The sequence below is a fragment of the Haplochromis burtoni genome, unplaced genomic scaffold (assembly GCF_018398535.1).
Source record: "Haplochromis burtoni strain Fernald_Lab_line unplaced genomic scaffold, NCSU_Asbu1 Contig_19, whole genome shotgun sequence".
Lineage (NCBI taxonomy): Eukaryota > Metazoa > Chordata > Actinopteri > Cichliformes > Cichlidae > Haplochromis > Haplochromis burtoni.
The window spans coordinates 648,616-667,785 of record NW_024582380.1 but is presented as its reverse complement, the minus strand read 5'-3'; the positions used below and the strand labels follow the sequence as shown (position 1 = coordinate 667,785).

General features: G+C 41.7%; 1 protein-coding gene across 2 annotated transcripts in view; it reads left to right on the top strand.

Annotated features, from left to right (window-relative positions):
- The window catches only part of gpc3 (glypican 3), a 136,654-nt gene that overhangs the window by 1,678 nt on the left and 115,806 nt on the right, over window positions 1-19,170 (top strand). For both annotated transcript variants that reach the window (XM_005916603.3, XM_005916604.3), the window contains exon 2: window positions 8,780-8,941. In XM_005916603.3, the coding sequence (XP_005916665.1) occupies window positions 8,780-8,941 (162 nt within the window). The remainder of the gene's footprint in view (window positions 1-8,779; window positions 8,942-19,170) is intronic.

Here is a 19,170-nt window from a genome sequence, read left to right as displayed (position 1 = left end):
TAAATACATGACGATGGGGTAAAAGCTGAGGGAATGAAAGAGGATTAATAGTCAAAATGTACACAGCCACTCCTGTTACATTGTCAGCAAATATCAATTATGTGTGTGATCTGAGCTGCAAGCAAACTGGAAGTTATTTTGTAAATGATGCAATGATCCAAACTCATCTTTATTGTTTTTGTTCCATGGAGCTCAACTGTCACTGACTTCTATCTTCTCTAATGAAGAAGGAATAGATCTGGAGAAGTGAGTTGGCAAAAAACAAAAGGTTAATGGTGAAATGATTCGGGTCTTTGTGGACAGAAGTCCATATTTTTGTCCTCTTTTGCAGAATGCAGCATGTTGGTGCACTGGAGCCTGTTGCGTGCATTCTGATTCACTATGGAAATGGTAAAAGCCTCTCATGTGTCTGCATCACAGCCAGCCGCAAATGTTAATTAGGTGTTTTAGTGTCATGTCAGCACAGGGAAGTGCTCCAGGTTATCTGTTTTCTCTCCGTTCGCAGCATGCAATACTCCCACCTGATTCAAAGAGGGGTGTTTTTTTTTCTTTCTTTTTTTTCTTTTTGAATAACACTAAATGTTCTGTAAACATGAAAGAGTGTGGCGAATCGCAAAATACTTCAAATCAAACAGCAGGAGAGAGAGCGCGCGATGCACTTTGAAGCATATTTTGTCATGCTCCTTCTGCCACATATTAATCTCCCATCGTGTACGGTGCATGCAGCCCTAACCGCTGAGCCCTACATTTCTCCAAGCATCCATGTTTAATCACACACCTTGCACCTAGGCCATCAGGCGTTTTATCTGCCAGCCAAAGGGGAAGCTAAATATTTCTCTTGGCAGGCAATGAGAAATATTTAGCCTTCCCAAATCTGAGGCTAGGCAGACCAGCTGTCTGTGCACCATCTCTAAGGAATCAGTCTGAGCTGGACACTAACAGTTCATAACCATTACTTTCACTGGAATCAATTCACCAATCAGCCATAGAACAATCCATCACGGCCAGCGCAGGCATGGTTTGGTTTACTCATCCTCGCTGCAGGTCTGTTGCAGATTAATTGCTTGGTTTATGGCTTATACAGTTCTGTAGAAAAGGTGTTCACAAGCGTGTTAAACCTAATGTTCTGCTTTGGCTCCCTGAAGTCTGCTGATTGACTAAATGTTATGTGGGATATAAAAAATATGTAAATACAAGAAATGTTTGTCTCCCCTGTATCTATGATAGAGGTTAACAGTACCCTCAGTGATGCTACACACAACTGATGCTCCTGGCAATTTGTTAAAAATACCTTGTGCATGGAGGAAACATCTAGAAGTTTTATTTGGCCTTGAGCATTTTGGCAAATGGAAAAATATGCTGTACATTAGGTCCTAAATATTCAATAATACTCTATAAATACCCCCTTCTCAGCAAAACAATAGCACTTTAAGTATTTTCTCCCGTTAATCAACTGTGCAAGCTGAATTTTCTGAATGCGTTCTGCATTATATTGTGTTTCAATGCAAAACAGCAAGAGGTAAAAAAAAAAAAAAGAAATCAATCACTTTCAGCAAAGCAAATATCAGACAAACTCCAGGGTTAATATACCCAGTTAGAGTTCTTTCTCCAACATTTAGATTTAAACGTTAGAAAAATAAGAGTGTACTGTAACACAGCTCCCAATAAAGTATCTATAGTACATCCCTCAAGCTAGATTTACCAGCATGAAACTGTTATTTTGACAGCTACTGTAAACTACAACAACAACAACAACTGTAAAACATCACTGTACTGATGCAAAGACTGTAACACAGCATTACACTTGCAGCACTTTATTCTGTCTTCATTCTGTCTTCAACATTTAAGCACCGGCCCTGCAGATAAATGTTTGTGATTTATCGCTGTTAACCGCTTGGCCCATTGCTAATCAAACTCTAAATACCATTCTCAGTTTTCAGGAAAACACACCAGTCAAAGTCAGAGTGGAAAATAACTAATAGAACCATCACAAAGCTGCTGAATTAATGATTTCCTCATAAACACCCATGAGTCACTGCTGTAGACAGGTTGGAAACGACCATGCTTCAAGTCTTTGTCACTTACTTCTTCAGTTCTTTAACACTGACTGAGCATGTTGCCTTACATCATTTCATCAGTTTTTACAGCATTTGTATTAAAGAGTAGGCCTCTGTCAGTGCGCCCCAGGGTGGCTGTGGCTACAATGTAGCTTGCCATCACCAGTGTGTGAATGTGTTTGTGAATGGGTGGATGACTGGATGTGTAAAGCGCTTTGGGGTCCTTAGGGACTAGTAAAGCGCTATACAAATACAGGCCATTTACCATTTACTTATGACTAATGAAGAATTATGTAACCGTACCTGTATGGTGACAGGTGTCTCTCACATTCACTTCATGTCTTATGAAAAGAAACTGAAGTAATATAGGAAATGAAAAATCCCAGATGTCCTGAAATATCTGCAGTCCCGCTGTATCACAGATACTGGGACTGATGGGATTTGATTTTGGGCTCCCGGTAGTGACGCTGAATGGCCCCACAATGCTTTATGTCCAGTGACCAGCGCTGGTCCTTAACAGATTTTAAGCACTCTGTAAAGATTTCAGAATGAGCGGCTTATTGGGCATGCTCGAGCTTTTGGTGGAATTTCCATAACTCTCAAATCTTCCACTTTTGTCCTAATGAGCTGACTTTATTATTATTAGTATTATTTTTGGGGAGGACATGAAATCGGCAGTCACTTTTCACACATTTAGTACATTTTTGACCTATTTTTTTATTCATTTTTGGTCATGTCTCATCTATAATATATACTCACCATTAATTCATGCTGAATAAGTTGGAGTCACAGCTACAGCTGCTTGTCATGCAGGCTGATATAACACGAGTTCTCCGATGAGGCGCACAGTAAATGAAAGATTGATGAAATTACTTGTTGAGGGTGGCTAGTTGTGATCCGACTGAGGGAAGTATCACTTTCTGCGTGTGTGTGTGTGTGTGTGTGTATGGGTGAAATGTGAAGTGGACTGTATCAATATTGAGTACAGTGTAGGGGAGGTGGCTGATTCAGAAACATGTCCGCAGGAAGGCAGAGCAGAATTTCTAATAATGCTGCATGTGGTGCCGGAGGGGGCAAAAAAAGCACCAAAAGACTAAAGTTTTTCTTTCCAAAAGTGTGATTCAAAAGAAGTGAGTGCAGAGGAAGATTACAGCAGGCATATAGAGGGGAAAAAATCAAAGCTTGGCACATCTGTAGGAGTAGTACCACTCGTGTCTTTGTTGCGGCTGTTGCTGTGGGTGGTTGGATTGGCTGAAGGTGAAATGGAGGCTGGGTGTCGGTTCACTCCATCGTGTCATCACATATGTGTGAGGCGAGGCGCACAGGCAGCGCTGAACACTCACCCCGGGACATGAGCGAGAAAGCGGCTCCACTAGTGACGGCGCTGGCTTGATGATGGGAAGACCTTTTGGATCTCCAACAGCGGCGGTGGGACCTGATTCATGAGAGCAGCATCAGATATTCACGAAATATAAGAGTAACACTTGTGTGCTGGAGGCTGAGATCCAACTAGTTTCAGCAGAAAATCCTGCAAAGAGGTCCTGCAAAGGAGTTTTTTCCTCCTCTTCCTTTTGCTGTGAGCTAAAACAATTATAGCTTTGTGTTGCTTTATAGTTCTCAGCAGGATGCCATGCAAAAAGGTCCCAAATGCCCCTGTTTTAGAAATGACAGCGAATGACTAATAGGTGGATGAGTCTGATCTGAGGCGAGAAGCCTTTCCAGCTGGTTAAACACCGATTCATACTTGGTTTTATTCAGTTCTTCCTTTTTGAACGGTCCCACTGTAAAGACAGGAGCCTTTTGTTTACTGCCTCATTGTTATGTGCAAAACAAAAAGGAAAAAGCAGAGAACAATGTTGGGCACTTTCACATTCCTGCTTCCAGCTTTCAAACCATTGCTTCATCAAATGGTTTAAAGTGGAGCAGCTCTAAAAATACTTAAAGCCACTTTAATCCCCAGTAGTTAATGATATTATCACTCCTTAGGTTGGTTGTAAATGGCTCTATCTTTAAAAAGTGACACTGGCTTATTTTGCCCCGGAGAGGTAGCCACGGATTCCCACGCGCTTCCACTCGAAACTAGCTGTTGTATAATTTATGCTCATAATGAACGGCTTTTAGCATATTCTATATTTTAGTACAACTTGTTTTTTCCCCCATGGTCGCCATCATTAAGCTTGCATAGTGATAGCCTTCTAATTGGTGAAGAGAAACTTAGACACATACTGCACTGTATCTGTTCCCCTGACTCTGATTTCCCGGGCTTGTTAAAGATGTGAGGACTCCTCCAGTGTTTGTGTGTGTTAGTGTGAGGACAGGGCCATCGTTTCCAGCAGTGGCCTTTCAAAGGAAACTTTCTGTGAGGGGTAGAGCAGCGAGGATGGTTAGATGAGGCTGTGACAATCTGAAGGGCGATCAATGTGTTTATAAAAGACATTCAGAGACACTCATAAAAACAGCAGCTGTCCTGCACGTCGAATTACCCGGCCTCCTTTCACAGTATTGATTGAAAGCACGCAGTAATTTAAAGGCGCCACCTTGGACCGAGGTTGCATGCTGGGGAAATTTACATGTAAATTGCTACCTTGTCTTTCTTCATTTTGCGGGAGAGAATTGGCCATAAGGACGCCCAAAATTGACCAATTAACCAATAACAGGCTGATTTTAAAGTTGCTCACAGTGCCCAGGAGCTATTAAGCTCAAGGTAGGTGAAGGAAAACGAACAAAAGTGCGCGCAGATGAAAAGGAGTAAAAGAGGAAAAATAAGAAAGCAGAGGGGCGAGAAACAGGGATGGAGCCTAAAGCAAAGGGGAGCAGGAGGAAGCTCGTTCCCCAGTGATGTGTCAGTCAGAAAGAAAGCTTTATTTAGACGGTACGATTTTGTTATTTCTGAAACTCTACGGGGGAATCATCTCCCTCCCGAATCCTTTGCTTATTCCCTCAGTGCTGTGGAACTCGTGTAATGAAACACATTTATCATCTGCAAAACGACAAACGGTGCAGATGAATCTGCCTGTTTCGCCGGAGATAATTGCTAAATCCCCGTCTCTTCTCCGCTCAGGCCGCGCTCGCCTCACCTACGGCGCTATTGACAGCTTAATAATTTTGCCCCTGCAGTCTGAAATTAACTTGATCTTATCCGTCAGGAGTCTTTTGTCCGCATTGATTTAAGATATTAAGCCTGTCAGTATGCACACAAAAAGGTGCTGGGTGACAGCTTTATTGCCTCTTTTGCTCATTAGACTGTACACCCTAAACCCTGATGGGAGTCAGGGGTGAGCTGGGAGTTAGCAGAAGCTGTTCTCTGTTTAATTCTGCAGCGATTCTTAATTATCAAGACTGTCGCTCTGTTGCATCTCCCGGTAGTTTAATGTGCACCGTGTCTGTGTCTGCATTGTTGCAGCCCGAGCCCGCTACTGAAGATCTATTCTTTTGAAGATCTCACAGAGAAAGAGCCCCGATCCAATAGAGACACTCACTTTTGTTATTAAGATAAACCCTCTGCCTCCACAAAAGCCTTTCCTCCGTCTTTTGACACACCAGCTATCAAGACTTTTCTGATTCGCAATCCTAGCAGCCCCCCCTTCCTCCAAATTAATCTCACTGCTTCCGCCTCCTTATATCCTCGCACCCAAAGCAGCGGCAGCCAAAGCTGGCAGGCTCCCCTGACATTTGTTTACCGTGGCATCAATCAGGCCCTTGTCACCGATGCCTCTCAGGGAGGCAGATCCTGGAGACAACTCCTCAACGAGGCTTTGGCACGTTACCACTGCAGCCTCCACTGAGCTCTCAGCAGCCATGTGGGACAGAGAGGCTGAGAGGGGGAAGCACCGAGGAAAGGGGTTTTCACTGGAGCTGCTCTTTGTATCTAAACACTGGATGGTTGTGCCCTACTTATGTCTGACTGTCCATCATTTTCAAGCAGAGATAAGGTGGAAATCTTTAAACTTTGTAAGTATTTGGACAATTATGCAGATTTGTAATTTTGCAATGTTGCCTCTCTACACCACAACAGGGGATTTTAAACCAGTCAGTTAGTTTCAGCTTTAATTAGGAATTAAAGCCTGTTTTTATACACAATCTCCCATTTTCAGAGGCTCAAAAGTTTTTAGAAAATTGGCGGAAACCGATATTACTGTCCTTTATGTGGACAAACGTTCTAATCTCTACAAATTTTCAACATGAAGGTTTTGGTTTCACATAGGAATCTTAAATTTTATTTAATTTTATGATCAAATTCTAACTTGAAATGGGGTTTCTGCGGCCAAACTAATCTCCTAGTCACTCGAACTCCTCCACTGCCTCTTTTTGTCTTTATAATTTTTTATGTTGTTGTTTTTGTCTTGTTCTTACTGTTTTGATTACTATGTAATGTTCTTTAAGTATTTGCAAAAAAAAAAAGTAATCAGAAAATTGACTGACAGGGAGTTTCATGGCCTTCATTATTTTATGACAAGATAAACAGATACACTTCCAGTGCTGAACATGCATATGACCGCTGTCGACGCAAGTAAAAGAGGCCATCATTTGGACGAAAGATCAAAAGAAACAAGAGAGATGGCAAAAACATGTCCAAGTCAAAAATCTGGTGCTTTAAAAGAAGGAATTCACCACCCAGCTCAGCAACATCAAACATGAAGTGAAAAAGGTGAATGATCACAGAATTATTTCTATGATGAACAGCTTCACAACATCTAACCAACTGAAGAACCCTCTCAAGGAGGTGGGTTAACTATTCTCAAAGTTTGCAATCAAGAATGGAGCAAATTATTAGACGACTCAAAATGCAGAGGATTTACAACAAGGTGCAAACCACCGATTACATTCAAGAACATGAAAGCCAGATTAGATTTTATCAGAAAACATTTAAAAGAGTCTGCACAGTCCTGGAAAAACATCTTTGAACAGGTGAAACCAAGATTAAATTGTAGCACAATGAAGGGAAGAGAAAAGTATGGAGACTGACAGGCTCATGATCTGAAACACAACACATCATCTGACAAACACGGTGGAGGCAGTGTTATTGCATGAGTGTGTATGGGTGCCAGTGGAAGCAAGGCCACTAGTGTTTATTGATTATGATACTGCTGATATGAAGTATCAGGATGAATTGTAGCGCATGCAGGGCCGTAGTCTCCAATCAGATTCAGCCAAATGCTGCAAAACTGATCAACCAGTGCTTCACAGTTCAAATGGATAATGACCCAAAGCATCCTGCAAATGCAACAGAGCAGCTTTTCAGTTATTAAATGCAAAAGATAGGCAGAAAGACTCACAGACAAACAGCAACTGAAAGACAGTAAAGGTCTGGCAGAGCATTTGGTGATGTTTATGGGTTCTACACTCCAGGCTGTCACTGACTGCACCGGATTTTCATCCAAGCACTAAAAACAGTCCTAATATTTGCTCCTTATGTTGGCTCCACAGTGTGGTGGTTAACACATTTTACTGGCAAGCAAAAGATTGCCGGTTGCAGGTGGAGACACAAATCTACTTTGGGGCTGAATCAGGAAGGCCACCCGGTGTGGAGACCACTTGTGACAGCTGAAAATAGCACGCATCAAAAAGAATCCTTAAATTTAAAACGATGCCACTTTGTCCAGTTACTTTTGAAGCTCTGAAAATGTGGAACTAAAAAATTAAAAACACTGTAATTCATATAAAAATGTCTGTAATTTCCAAACAGTTATTTCAATATTTTTTAAGCCCTCCCCAAATTAAACCGATCTTCTGTATTTGTGTCACATCTTGACTGTTCAGGCTAAAATCCACTATGGGTACACTGAACTTTAGCTCAGAAAATATGATGCAAAGCATTTATTTAAAGACACAGATATTGTGTTGTTTTCTCTTTATTAATGTGAACTCTTTTTATCTAAAAAAAAAAAACCCCAAACAGATTTCACACTTCTTTTAGCATGACCATGACTCGAAGTTTACTGAGTTTCACAGTGGCGGCAGGCTCTTGTTTATCTTTCCTGCTTTCCTCCTGCGTGGGATTAATTGAATTAATTTCTTCGAAGTGTTTGCTCTTTGATCAGGTCGTGTCTGGCTACATCGCCCCTCTGAAACATCCCTGACACCCCAGTTTTGCTTTCGCAGGCTTGAATGCGTCGCTCAAAAAGGAGCTCGGGGAATCCAATTATTTCTCATAGGTGTAAACAACCTTTAGTGTCCACAGCCAGGTGAACGAATGTTGTTTCACTGCCTTCAATCTTACTCGTGGCTGGGTTTTTTTAATGTGTATCCATAATGAAAGCATGCTGGAACCTAGGTTTATTTGTCTGCATGATGCACTGCTCCTGGCTCTCATCTTAAGTCTAAAAACACAAAAAAAACATACTTTTTTTGATCCTCGGAGTGAAAAGTGTAGCCTTGAGTGGAGGAAAAGTTTCTGTTGACCAAATTGATCTCTGAGGAGAACTACACAGCTTTAGTGTTTTGCGCGAATGTGGATCAAAATGACTTATTTTTAAGCAGCAATTTATTTTTGACTTGAGCCCGGCTACATAACACAGCCTCTACATAATAATCATACGCTCATTAAGGCTGCGGACTCTGCTGGAGATATTTCTTAGTTTTTGTGTTCGGAAAATGCTGCTGAATCTATTTGTGTGTGTTTGTGTGTCTTTTTTTTCTTGAAAATTAAACAACAGTGGCTTCGCAGCTACTTCCCTCTGTTCATCCAGACTACCATCCTGTCCCTGCTGATTTCCTGCCAGGTGCAGATCTGCAGGTTTGCCAAACCAAAGGCCCGACCTGCTGTTCCAAGAAGATGGAGGAGCGGTATCAGGTAGCGGCGCGCAGCAATATGGAGTCTGGTCTGCAGGTTGTCAGCGCACAACTCAAACGTCTCATCATCCAGAACGCCGCGATATTCCAAGGTAAGCAGTCTGCACAGTTCATCCAAGACCTGCCTCGAAGAAAGACGAGATAATTTCATCTGGCACGCACAACAAAAAAACAACCCAGTGTCACAAATGCACACATTTAAACACATAAATCAAGTGTTCACTTTCTTGGCTACAATTTTTTTTTTCACATCGGCAGCTCACTCCTCCAGGCAGTGAGTCACGTATAAATAAAGCTGTAGCAAAATGCATACAGACAGGAGGCTGCTGTTCAACTAAATGTTGGAATGGCAGCGACGCGTTGTTTAAGTGACTTTAGATGTAGTGTGGTTGTCTGTGCCAGACATGTTGCTCCAGAAAGTGACAGCCTCCTGAGATTTGGCGCACTGCAGTTGGCGATGACTGTTATTCACAGGGAAAGAGAGAGAAAAACCCCCACGACAGTCAGCAGCCTTCCTGGAAACCTGGATGAGAGCGGTCAGAGGAGGCGCGCTGCTAGGACTAACTCAAGCGAACAGTCACATGCAAAATAACAACTCGGGGAAACGGTGACGCGAAAAAAAGACGTAGATTTTGTCGAAGGTGCAGGAAGCAGGTGAGTGACTGAACAGTGAAATGAAATACCTGGTGTAGCAGGTGCTACTCAGGTGTGCAAAGACTATTACAGTGTCCGAATCATTCTGTTAAAGAAAATGTACGATGCTTCTGTGTTTTCCTGTCGAAAATTAGATGAAAAGAAAAACACTCTTGGAAAGTAAATGCAAAGCTATAACCTGCAGTAGGTAAAGGTGTTTCCTCCTGCTTCTAGTGTATGCATGGTTCAGTAGTCCAATATAGTCCAAACTATGACATTTGTCATGCTAAAGCCAATATGTACAGATAAGATCTTCACTCTGAGAATAAAGCTTAAAATACGACTGCTATCCAAGTATTCCTCTCAGCCGGACTGGACCAGTGAAATTATGAGTTAAACGGGTAAAATTACAGAAAAGGTTATGATAGTTCACTGTCCAGATTATCCTGTAATTATAAAGTTTTTACTGTGAACTCACTGACCTATTAACCGCCCTCAAAACCCCCCAAACCCAGACATTTTGATATACATGGCAGAAAAACTGGAATTTTTTTTGTCATCGTTTAGCTATTATTTAATTACTCTGGTGAAGTATGAATTTCAATGCCTCTTTATGAATAGAATAAGCTGTAAAAGTTACAAAAATACAGGCAAAAATCTATGCACTCCGTCACATTTTCCAGAGCTGCCCAGCTGGCCAGATTGGACTCTTCACTTGGCTGATTCTGGCCCCTGGGCCATATGTTTGACACCACTGCTCTACATGGATGCTTTCAGGTGACCTGGGAGAGAAAAAACAGGCAGTGAAAAGACACTGCTTCTGGTTTGTAAGATCCTGGGCATCGGTTAAGAACTCCTGTCACCAGTCAAAAAGAAGGGAAATTAAAATCTCAATACGGCCACGTCTCAAGAATGACAAGTTTGACAAAGACCACTCTCCAGGGGAAAGGAAGAAAAAGCGGACAGCAAAAGAAGTGGCTGGATAACATCAAAGGAACTATTAGGGCTGATGCAACACAAGTCCAGGCTAAGAAATGAGACAGACATAGAGAGAGCTGGCCGGTCGTGTGACTGCTGTGGTGCCTCCACAGTACGTGTGATCATTGGACACATGCATTGTAAGAATCCTCCAGAAGCCTAGATTATCCACAGCACACTCATTGGCTAATGACTTGTGATTGACAGGTAATCACAATACGTCTTCTAGTAAGGCAATAAAGCAGAGGTGTCAAACTCCAGGCCTCGAGGGCCGGTGTCCTGCAGGTTTTAGATCTCACCCTGGGTCAACACACCTGAATCAAGTGATCAGTTCATTACCAGGCCTCTGGGGAACTTCAGGACATGTTGAGGAGGTAAATCAGCTGTGTTGGATCAAGGAAACATCTAAAACCTGCAGGACACCGGGCCTTGAGGCCTGGAGTTCGACACCTGTGCAATAAAGTAACGTGTTAGTGTACTACATGCAGTAATTACATTACAATTGTAATCAGATAAAAAGGAAAAAAAAACATGAAACATGTTTTTTCTTTAATCAACTGATTTCAGTTGAGTGGAGATGCGGACATTGTTTTTATTTTTATTGCACTGCAGGAAAGAGCACAAAGTTCAGTCGGCATCCAGGACAGAAAAAAAACTTGTTGTGCTGCAAACAGACTCTTTGCAAACATCTGCAGAAACAGCATGCTAACACAAAGCTAGCAAAAAAAGCTGAGTGACTCCCAACCCCAGTCCAATAGCCTCGTCTTCAACAGGTAACAAAGGCAGTGACGAGCAGTCAGGCTGTAGGCTCTGTTTCTACCTGCTCATGTTTCTAAAGTAGAATCTCTGTGATGATTACTTTGAAGTCTCTCTGCGCTGGTTTTCAGCTTTGCTTTGCGTTCATACACGAACAATGAAAGAAAGATCACACGTGTCCTTGGCAGGACGGCGATTTCGATCAGTGTGTGGAACTGTAGCCTAACTGGTAATTAGGTTACAGTGTGTATCAGGTCATTTTACCAGACAGTAATGTACTGAGTAGTGTGATGAATCTTCCAGGGAATAATGAAGTTACGTACTTCGTTACTGTCAAGAAATGTGATGTGTGCTACATAACATTTTCATTTAGTTACAATCCCAACACTGCCAGTGAGCGAGTGGTTTCACAGTCAGAGTTGTTATTTTAAAAAAAGAAAAAACCAAGATGGCGACGGCAGAAATGACACAATCTCACTTTGAATGAAAACTTTACAAAGTGGTTTCGAATGAGCTGGACGGCAACAAAGAAACACACTGCTCGTCTCTCTCTGTCGCCACGCTATCGACAGCTCTTTCGAAGTATCCCTTTCACTTTTAATGTTGAGCTTTTGTTATCGTGCTATGCAGGCCTTTTCAACCCAGCAAAGCAGCACTGTTTACTGTCTCGGGGTTTCCAGTTGAAGAGGGACTCACTGGGCCAACTTTTTTGAGAGTACACACTTATGGGCTGTGAAATGCGGCACCATCCTGACACGGCAATTAAAACTTGAGGTTTAATGGGGACCGTGGGGTTTGCTTGACTTGGTTGTTTCACACTAACAATGTTAGAGATTGCCGCTGTGGTTTGGCTGCTCTTTCCTAGAAGGGGTTCAATACTAATTGCTTTAGCATAGGGCTGGAGAGAACTCCCCAAACAGCCCACGGACTGAAATCCTTTTAACATCCTGGTCTTATCTGTTTCCCTCAACTTCATTTTCATCCTCTCTGTCTTCTCCTCCTTTCTTCTCTATCTCTCTGCGACCCTGCCATTCTCTCTCGCCCTCTCCTTTCTGTCTCGTTCAATCTGCTCAACTTTTCTCTCTCCTTCTGTCTTCCCCTCTTTTTCTATCTTCCTTTCGCGTTGGTGCGACTATTGGGAATTGAGTGCATGCCTTGTTTGCAGTCTTCTTTGCAGCTCTCTGTCTCTTCTCTTCAGCATCCACTTCTGCCAGAGATCAAAGGGCTCCCCCTCTTCACTCCTCTGTCTCCAATCTCTCCATCCCTGCATCCTCCTCTCCTTCCAGCTCCACCTGCCTGCTCTGCTTTCCCAAGCCTCAGACTACACCAGAGTTTTCACCCTTTTGAAGTGAACTTCTGCAAACAATGGAAAAGTAATGGCTCTGTCTATCTTTGTCTTTTAAGTAGTAAGATGACAGGCCGCCTTAACTTTAGCTTTCTTTAGGATCAATACCAGGAAATAGGTAAGGCATTAGGAATTGTGCTTTGCGCATGTTTCAAATGCCAGTTCACAATCTAATGAGCCTTAGCTGATCTCTTTATAGCATAGCAGGAAAATACAACATAATGGATAAAACACCGCATCCTCTCTAATATGACAGATGATTGGATTTCACTTTGATTCGCATTAGCGCGATCATACGGCCGTGTTCGCCGAGATTGCCTCACGTTCAGCGTCTTGATGTCAGTTTAGTTTCAAAATGAGAATCTGTACCCTGCGCAGGATGCACAGCTTTAAATCTAATCTTTGTAACGAGAGTCTGATCTCATGCATGCTGAGAATTTAATTTGGTAAATAAATCATGGAGTTCAATATTTCTGACGAGTGCATTAGTATGTGATGTTGCACATCGGTGAACATGTTTTTTATTGCAGAGTTTGGAGTGGTGAGAGTAGATGATAGTGATTAGGGTAATTTGAGAGTCTTTAAAGGGCCATTGCATAGATTTTAAACATAGAGCTTGATCTATGCTTTTCACTGGTAATAACACGTCTGGTGAAAGTTCTCATATACGGTCCTACGTGGCTTTTTAGCCTGTCCTCAAATAAAAATATAAATAAATAAACACGTGACATCACAAGCTTTGAGACCACAGACTGTATATAAAAGATAGACAAGCCTGGACTTCAGCATAGTCGCTATTACAAAATTGGACTTTTGAAACTGGGTGTGATGAATGTAACCACGACTGAAAACATACCCTGCTTTATCATTTCTTGTACTAACTATACTAATAATAATATTAAATAATATTAATAATATTAAAAAAGACTAAACAACAATCAGTGAGATCATAAGGTTCGAATGCAAGTCTTTACTTAGGTCATGAGTCGATCAAATGAATAAATCGCATTTATACAATTGGGCTGCTTTTTGTTTTTTGCAACTGCCCCCTGCTGGCCATTAGAAAGAATGCAGGTGTAAGGAACTTACAGGAATTGGCCTTGCTTTTTACACAGTGTGCAAAAAAAAATGGTATTTAAATTTTTCAGTTGTATCTTTTTATTAGATTCGATTGAAATAAAGAATTGTATACTGGTAATACTTTTGATGATTTACATTTTAAAAACTTAATTCTAAGACACTCTGCAATTAAGTGAAATGGGCGTGTTCATAGTTTAAAGTAGATATGCCCCAGGAGAAGGAGGAGGGACTCCCAGTTGCTGGGAACTGGGTGATAGTCGGCCACCAGCCAATTGGGAGCAACAATTGTAAGTGGCTGTATGTCTACATGTGGAGGCCACACCAATCTTTAATCTACAGTCAGTGTTGAAGACTTCAAATTAAACAGACCACCCATAAGTCGACTATCTGGGTTATAGAGTTACAAAAACATGGTCTCAAGGTCCTATCTCTATAAGTCTCTCATCAACACAGGCATGTAAACACTAAACTGTTGCATAAGCCCTTTGAGTGCCCTGTTTTCTGACTGCTTGTGCAATCATACAGTCTAGACAATTTTGAAAAATAGTGAGAAGATAATGACGGCTTCTCACAGCTCAAGCTGGCAACCTTTTAATTGCTTGATTTGTGTGACTAACACTCGAAAGCCCCTGGAGTGCTCGAATCACGATTCAAAATAGACAAAAGAAGAGAACCATCAGATTTGAGGAGCTGGAATTAGGAAGAATATCTGAAAAACTAAAACACTTAGTGTGGGTTTGATTTTATAGCATCCAGCTGACAGTGACCAAACACTGATGTTGTGAGTGCTGCCCGGGGCAGTGAATTTATCATTTGGGTTAGCTGCTTCAGCACTAAAGTTCTTAAGCGGACTGTCAGCACTAATTAGAATGAACTTTCAGGTGTGATTTTGAGTTGCACATGTGCGGTAAACGGTCTGCTCTGAAGAACAAGTCCAAAAATGACGTCTTTATGTTGAGGCTTAGCGAAGTAAGCCACAGATTTGTGTTTGTGATGTGATTATACTTCACACCTCATCTCATCCCCTCTGACTCACCCATCCTCCCTGTCGTCTGTGTAACTGCCCGACAAAGCAGAAATTCATCCACAACTGTCTTCTGGCATTTTGGGTGATTGGCAGCTCTAATTGATGTTATTTCCCCAGTGTTGTCCTTCAGAGCTGCGCTGCCACTGTTGCGACGACACTCAGCCTGAGCCCGCAGATTAAAAATGAGATTATACTTCTCTGTTAATGAGAGACGCGTTTATTTAACTTTAACTAACTTTTATTGGAGTGATCTCTTTTTGCATTAGTGCTGAAAGCCGCTGTAGCTGATTGGCACTGCGGGCTGGATAGGGCTGTTTTCTTGTGCGGCGCTTGTGTAAAAAATGACATATCAGAAAATGACCACAGTGCTGTCTCGCTCAGTTTCAGCACAGCTTGGCGTTCCTGAGGAATAGTCTTCACCCAGAAGGGAGTCAGATTCAAGTCCAAGAGCAAGCCTAATTAATAAACATGAGAGGACAGGATTGGCCCGATTGCTTATAAAGTGGAATGTGTGGGGAGGAAAGTTGTGCAGTGCAAGCGTGCGCGCGCGTAGATATCAGAGAGTCTGTGTGATATCTGTTGAAAAAAGTGGGACAGCCAGCCTGGCGCTCCTGGAATGACTCAATGAGTCCATAGAAGGCTGGCTCAGTGGGGTGTTCGAAAACAGGTCTGACTTGGACTACTTTCAGGCAGCATGAGGGCGATCTGCGTGTGGCTTCACTCGTTGCCGCGAGGCAGGGGAGCTTTCTCCACTTTACTCTGAACTCACAGGGGTGATGCTCTGTAAATTATCAGGAGTTTGGAAAGAGTTTGAAAGGATGCTCGTATCTTTTTATCAAACATAAAGACACCGGGAGTCCTGCCGTGTGTATTGCTCAACAAACTTGGCAAATGTTTTAGTGAAGAAGAAGACACACACACGCACACACCATCATTTTAAAAGGGAATAAATCTTTTGTGTCCTTGAGATCCTCATGCCTCGTTCCTAGCGGGCCAACAAATTAGCATCTCATTAGCAGTCTCAAAAAATTCCATCGACTTCCCCCGCTTCTTCTGGACGAGTTTTAATTACTCTGAGTGTATAAGGAATTACAATGGCAGACCCCCTGTGGCCGTAGTGGAGGTGGTTGTTGACCTTGACAGGAGTTTGCCCTCATTTGTCTCTGATAGTGCTGAATGGACATTTGCTGTGGCAGTAACCCAAACGAGATGTGGCAGGAGGCGGATGATGCAGAAACCTGGCAGACTCGAGCTGCTTCTCCTTCCAGCAGCCAATAATCAAAACCAGACCTCGCTGCCCTCTGTATCCCTTCCCTGTCTCCTGCTTGTTAGCCATCCGCTCGATCCTAAGTGCTCCGGGCGTCTGGCCTGAGCAGGCCTTTCCTCTGCTCTTCCCATCATCTGCTTTCCAATAATCATCCCGTAGCTCGCTCGCTCTCCATGGAGTCATTTTGTCTTCTGGAAAAGTTTCCCTGAGTAATCCAATAACGGTGAGGGCTGGTGGGATGTATGCCTGCAGTGAGATGTCTGAAGTTGTTTACTTGCTGCCCCGGGCTAATCTAATAACTTAATGATGGGGAGAGGCAGTGTTGCTATGTCCAATGGGCTCCTTCGAGCATCGTTTACCAGACACGATGAGATATACCAGCCATTACCACATCTTCTTTTATCAACTGGTAACTTGGTTTTAAACTAATTGCTGCTGTTTTATCATTGTGCGTCACTTATTAGTTTTCCCGTAATGAGATTTTCAGTACTTTTTTGATCCCTCTGCTGGGCCGGCAAACTGTTGTACAGATTGATACTTAATAAAGCACTGTAATTCTGAAGGGTGTGCTGTCTGTCTGACTGCTGAGGTTTCTCTTGGAGCTCTGGAGCCACAGAGGAAAAAGCGTGTCTCTTTGCTGTGAGCCCGAGAGAACATAGTGAGCTAGATGAAGAAACAGCAGCAGCGGCAGATACAAAGGAGCACCCAAACATCCAGGTACAGCAAATGTACCCGTGACGAAGCCTCCTTATTGTTTCTGTCGCTGTTTTGTGGAGAAAGCCTAATGTGATTTACTAGTGGCAAACGGATGTTTGGGTGCCACTGAAATTAAACTCTAACATGTGTGTTTTTCTTTTGTCTGTCATCCTTTTCTGCACGACAAAGGCAGAAGCTGAGAAGTATAGCTGCAGACAGAAATGTATTAATCTTGCTTCTTCGCATGTTCTTTTAGATTGAAGTGGAAAAATTGGAAGAACATACATGAATGTGTTAACAAAGTTGTGTTGTGAATCACATTACCTTTAGTAATGGTGTAAAAACACATTTGTAGTCTTGTAAGAACCAAAAAATCAATATGTGTTTTATGCCAGCAGTGCTTTGAATTCAATGAACTGATGTCAGAATTCTCAGAAACTCTTGTTATTATAACGGCTCTTCAGCTATTTGGAATTCTCTTTTAGTAGGACTTTGAGTACATGTCACCTTTTTTCATTTCCTTGAAAGAAGGCACAAAATAGGCAAACTGAATTGAAAACAGTTTCTCAGAGTGATGAAAAAGTTGTGCAAGTTTGTGGCTTCCTGGACTAAGTAATGTGAGTGAGTATGTGAGTAGTATAGCCTGGTGGTCATTTGTTTGGCCAGCTACACCCTCGCTCTCTGCCTCCACTATCTGAACTTGATCTTTGGCTCAGTGCTGAATTCACCATTTTCCTTTCATGTAGCATAAATGGTCAACACTGTTTCCACAGGAGGTCGGTAAGTCTCTCCATATTATATAGAGGAAAATGGTGCAACGGGGGATACAGTATCCTGTCCCACGCTAGGCTACTTAATACACTAAAAATATATTATTAATACAGGTTCTGTCAAAAAGAATTATCCAGTTTCAAAGTGCTTTAATTCCACAACCATTCACTGGTAACAACTGAAACTACATTAAAAAGAGCGGATTCGTGACTTAAATGTGGTTTCTGGTAGTTAGCATAACAACAGCAATGGCTAAAGTGATTCCAGACATGCTAACAAAAATAAGGGACAAGTCTGACTGTCGTATGGACATGTGCTGTGTGTCCAAGGGGGACCCTTTAGCACGTGTGAGAATTGTAAGTTTTGTATGTAAAACTATATTATAATGACGTCAGATCAACCTCAACCTCTGCAGATGCAGCTAAAAGGTTTGCTGTGTGTTTGGCTTCCATACTGTGTACTTCCATACTTGTGCTATTTTGAGTGTGTTCACACTATCAGGTGTGATCCTGAATACTTTTCTGGATGGTGTGTGGACTATGTGTTGCATACTTTGCTCCCATAATGGTGGGAAATGGAAGGAGAACCAAACAAGGCAATGCTTGATATCTAGCTAACTGTTAGCTAGATTAACAGTGAGGTTGTTATTGTAATTACCTAAAATAAAAAAAGCAAAACAAAAAAATTAAGCGTGAAAAAACATTTTTAATTGACCTAAGTAAAACAAAAAAAAACAATCCTGTTAAAAAAGTAAAATAAAAAAAATATTTAAATACTAAGTAACAAACAGAAAGAAAAAATACCCATAATGCCTCAAGCAATGTATAAGAATAAAATACTTCATGCAGTTATTTAGGTATATATCAGATTTATTCACCTTATGAACTCCAATGTGCCACATAAATTATCTAGTATATAAAAAGTTCTATAACATTGACACACTATACTATCAAAACAGAAACATTCTTCAATAAAACTCAATAAAAGGTCTTGTGTAAGACCTTTTATTGAGGTTTTTTTTTCTGGGTATTAAATTTTTATGCTTCTGCCAGGAGGAAATGTAATTTATTTTAACTTTATATCAGCTGTTTGCTCTAAGTATTACTGTCATCATTTGTGGTCATGGGACCAATCATAGGTGATTTAAGGTGGTAGTGCCTGTGTTTCATTCTCTGATGAAGAACAGGTGTGCGCTAAACGTCACACACTACTTAAGATGAAACTCATAAAGTAAACTGGAGTTCTGCAGCGTGTGAGCTGTTAATTCCTTTGTTGTAATTATTTGATTTTTTTTTGTAACTAAATAAAGGGTAATGATTTGAAAAGTAAAAATTTTTAAATAAATGTCTTTTCATACAACTCAAATATCTAACATAAATTAGCCGTATTAGGCATTAGGATTTGTTTATTGAGATTTAGAGTGTACACCAGAATCGTGATGTTCTGGAAGAAAAAATTGTATTCATGTTCTCCAGAGGATTTTGATTGTGAGCCATAGGGGGTGTCCAAATTCACAGGCTGCATCCTCCTGAGGCCGCATTTGTAGTCCAATTATGTCACAGTGACGCGATGAAGGCTGTCCAAATTTGTAGACTCCTCCAAATGCGGCCGACAAATGCGTCCTCCTTTCCCCCAGATTTGAAGCATGGGTCAGGTGTATACTTCGTGGCCCAAAATATCCCAGAATTCATAGCGCGGCCAGTAGGGATGGGTATCGAAAACCGGTTCTTGTTGAGAACCGGTTCCCACTGTTTCAATTCCTTGGAAT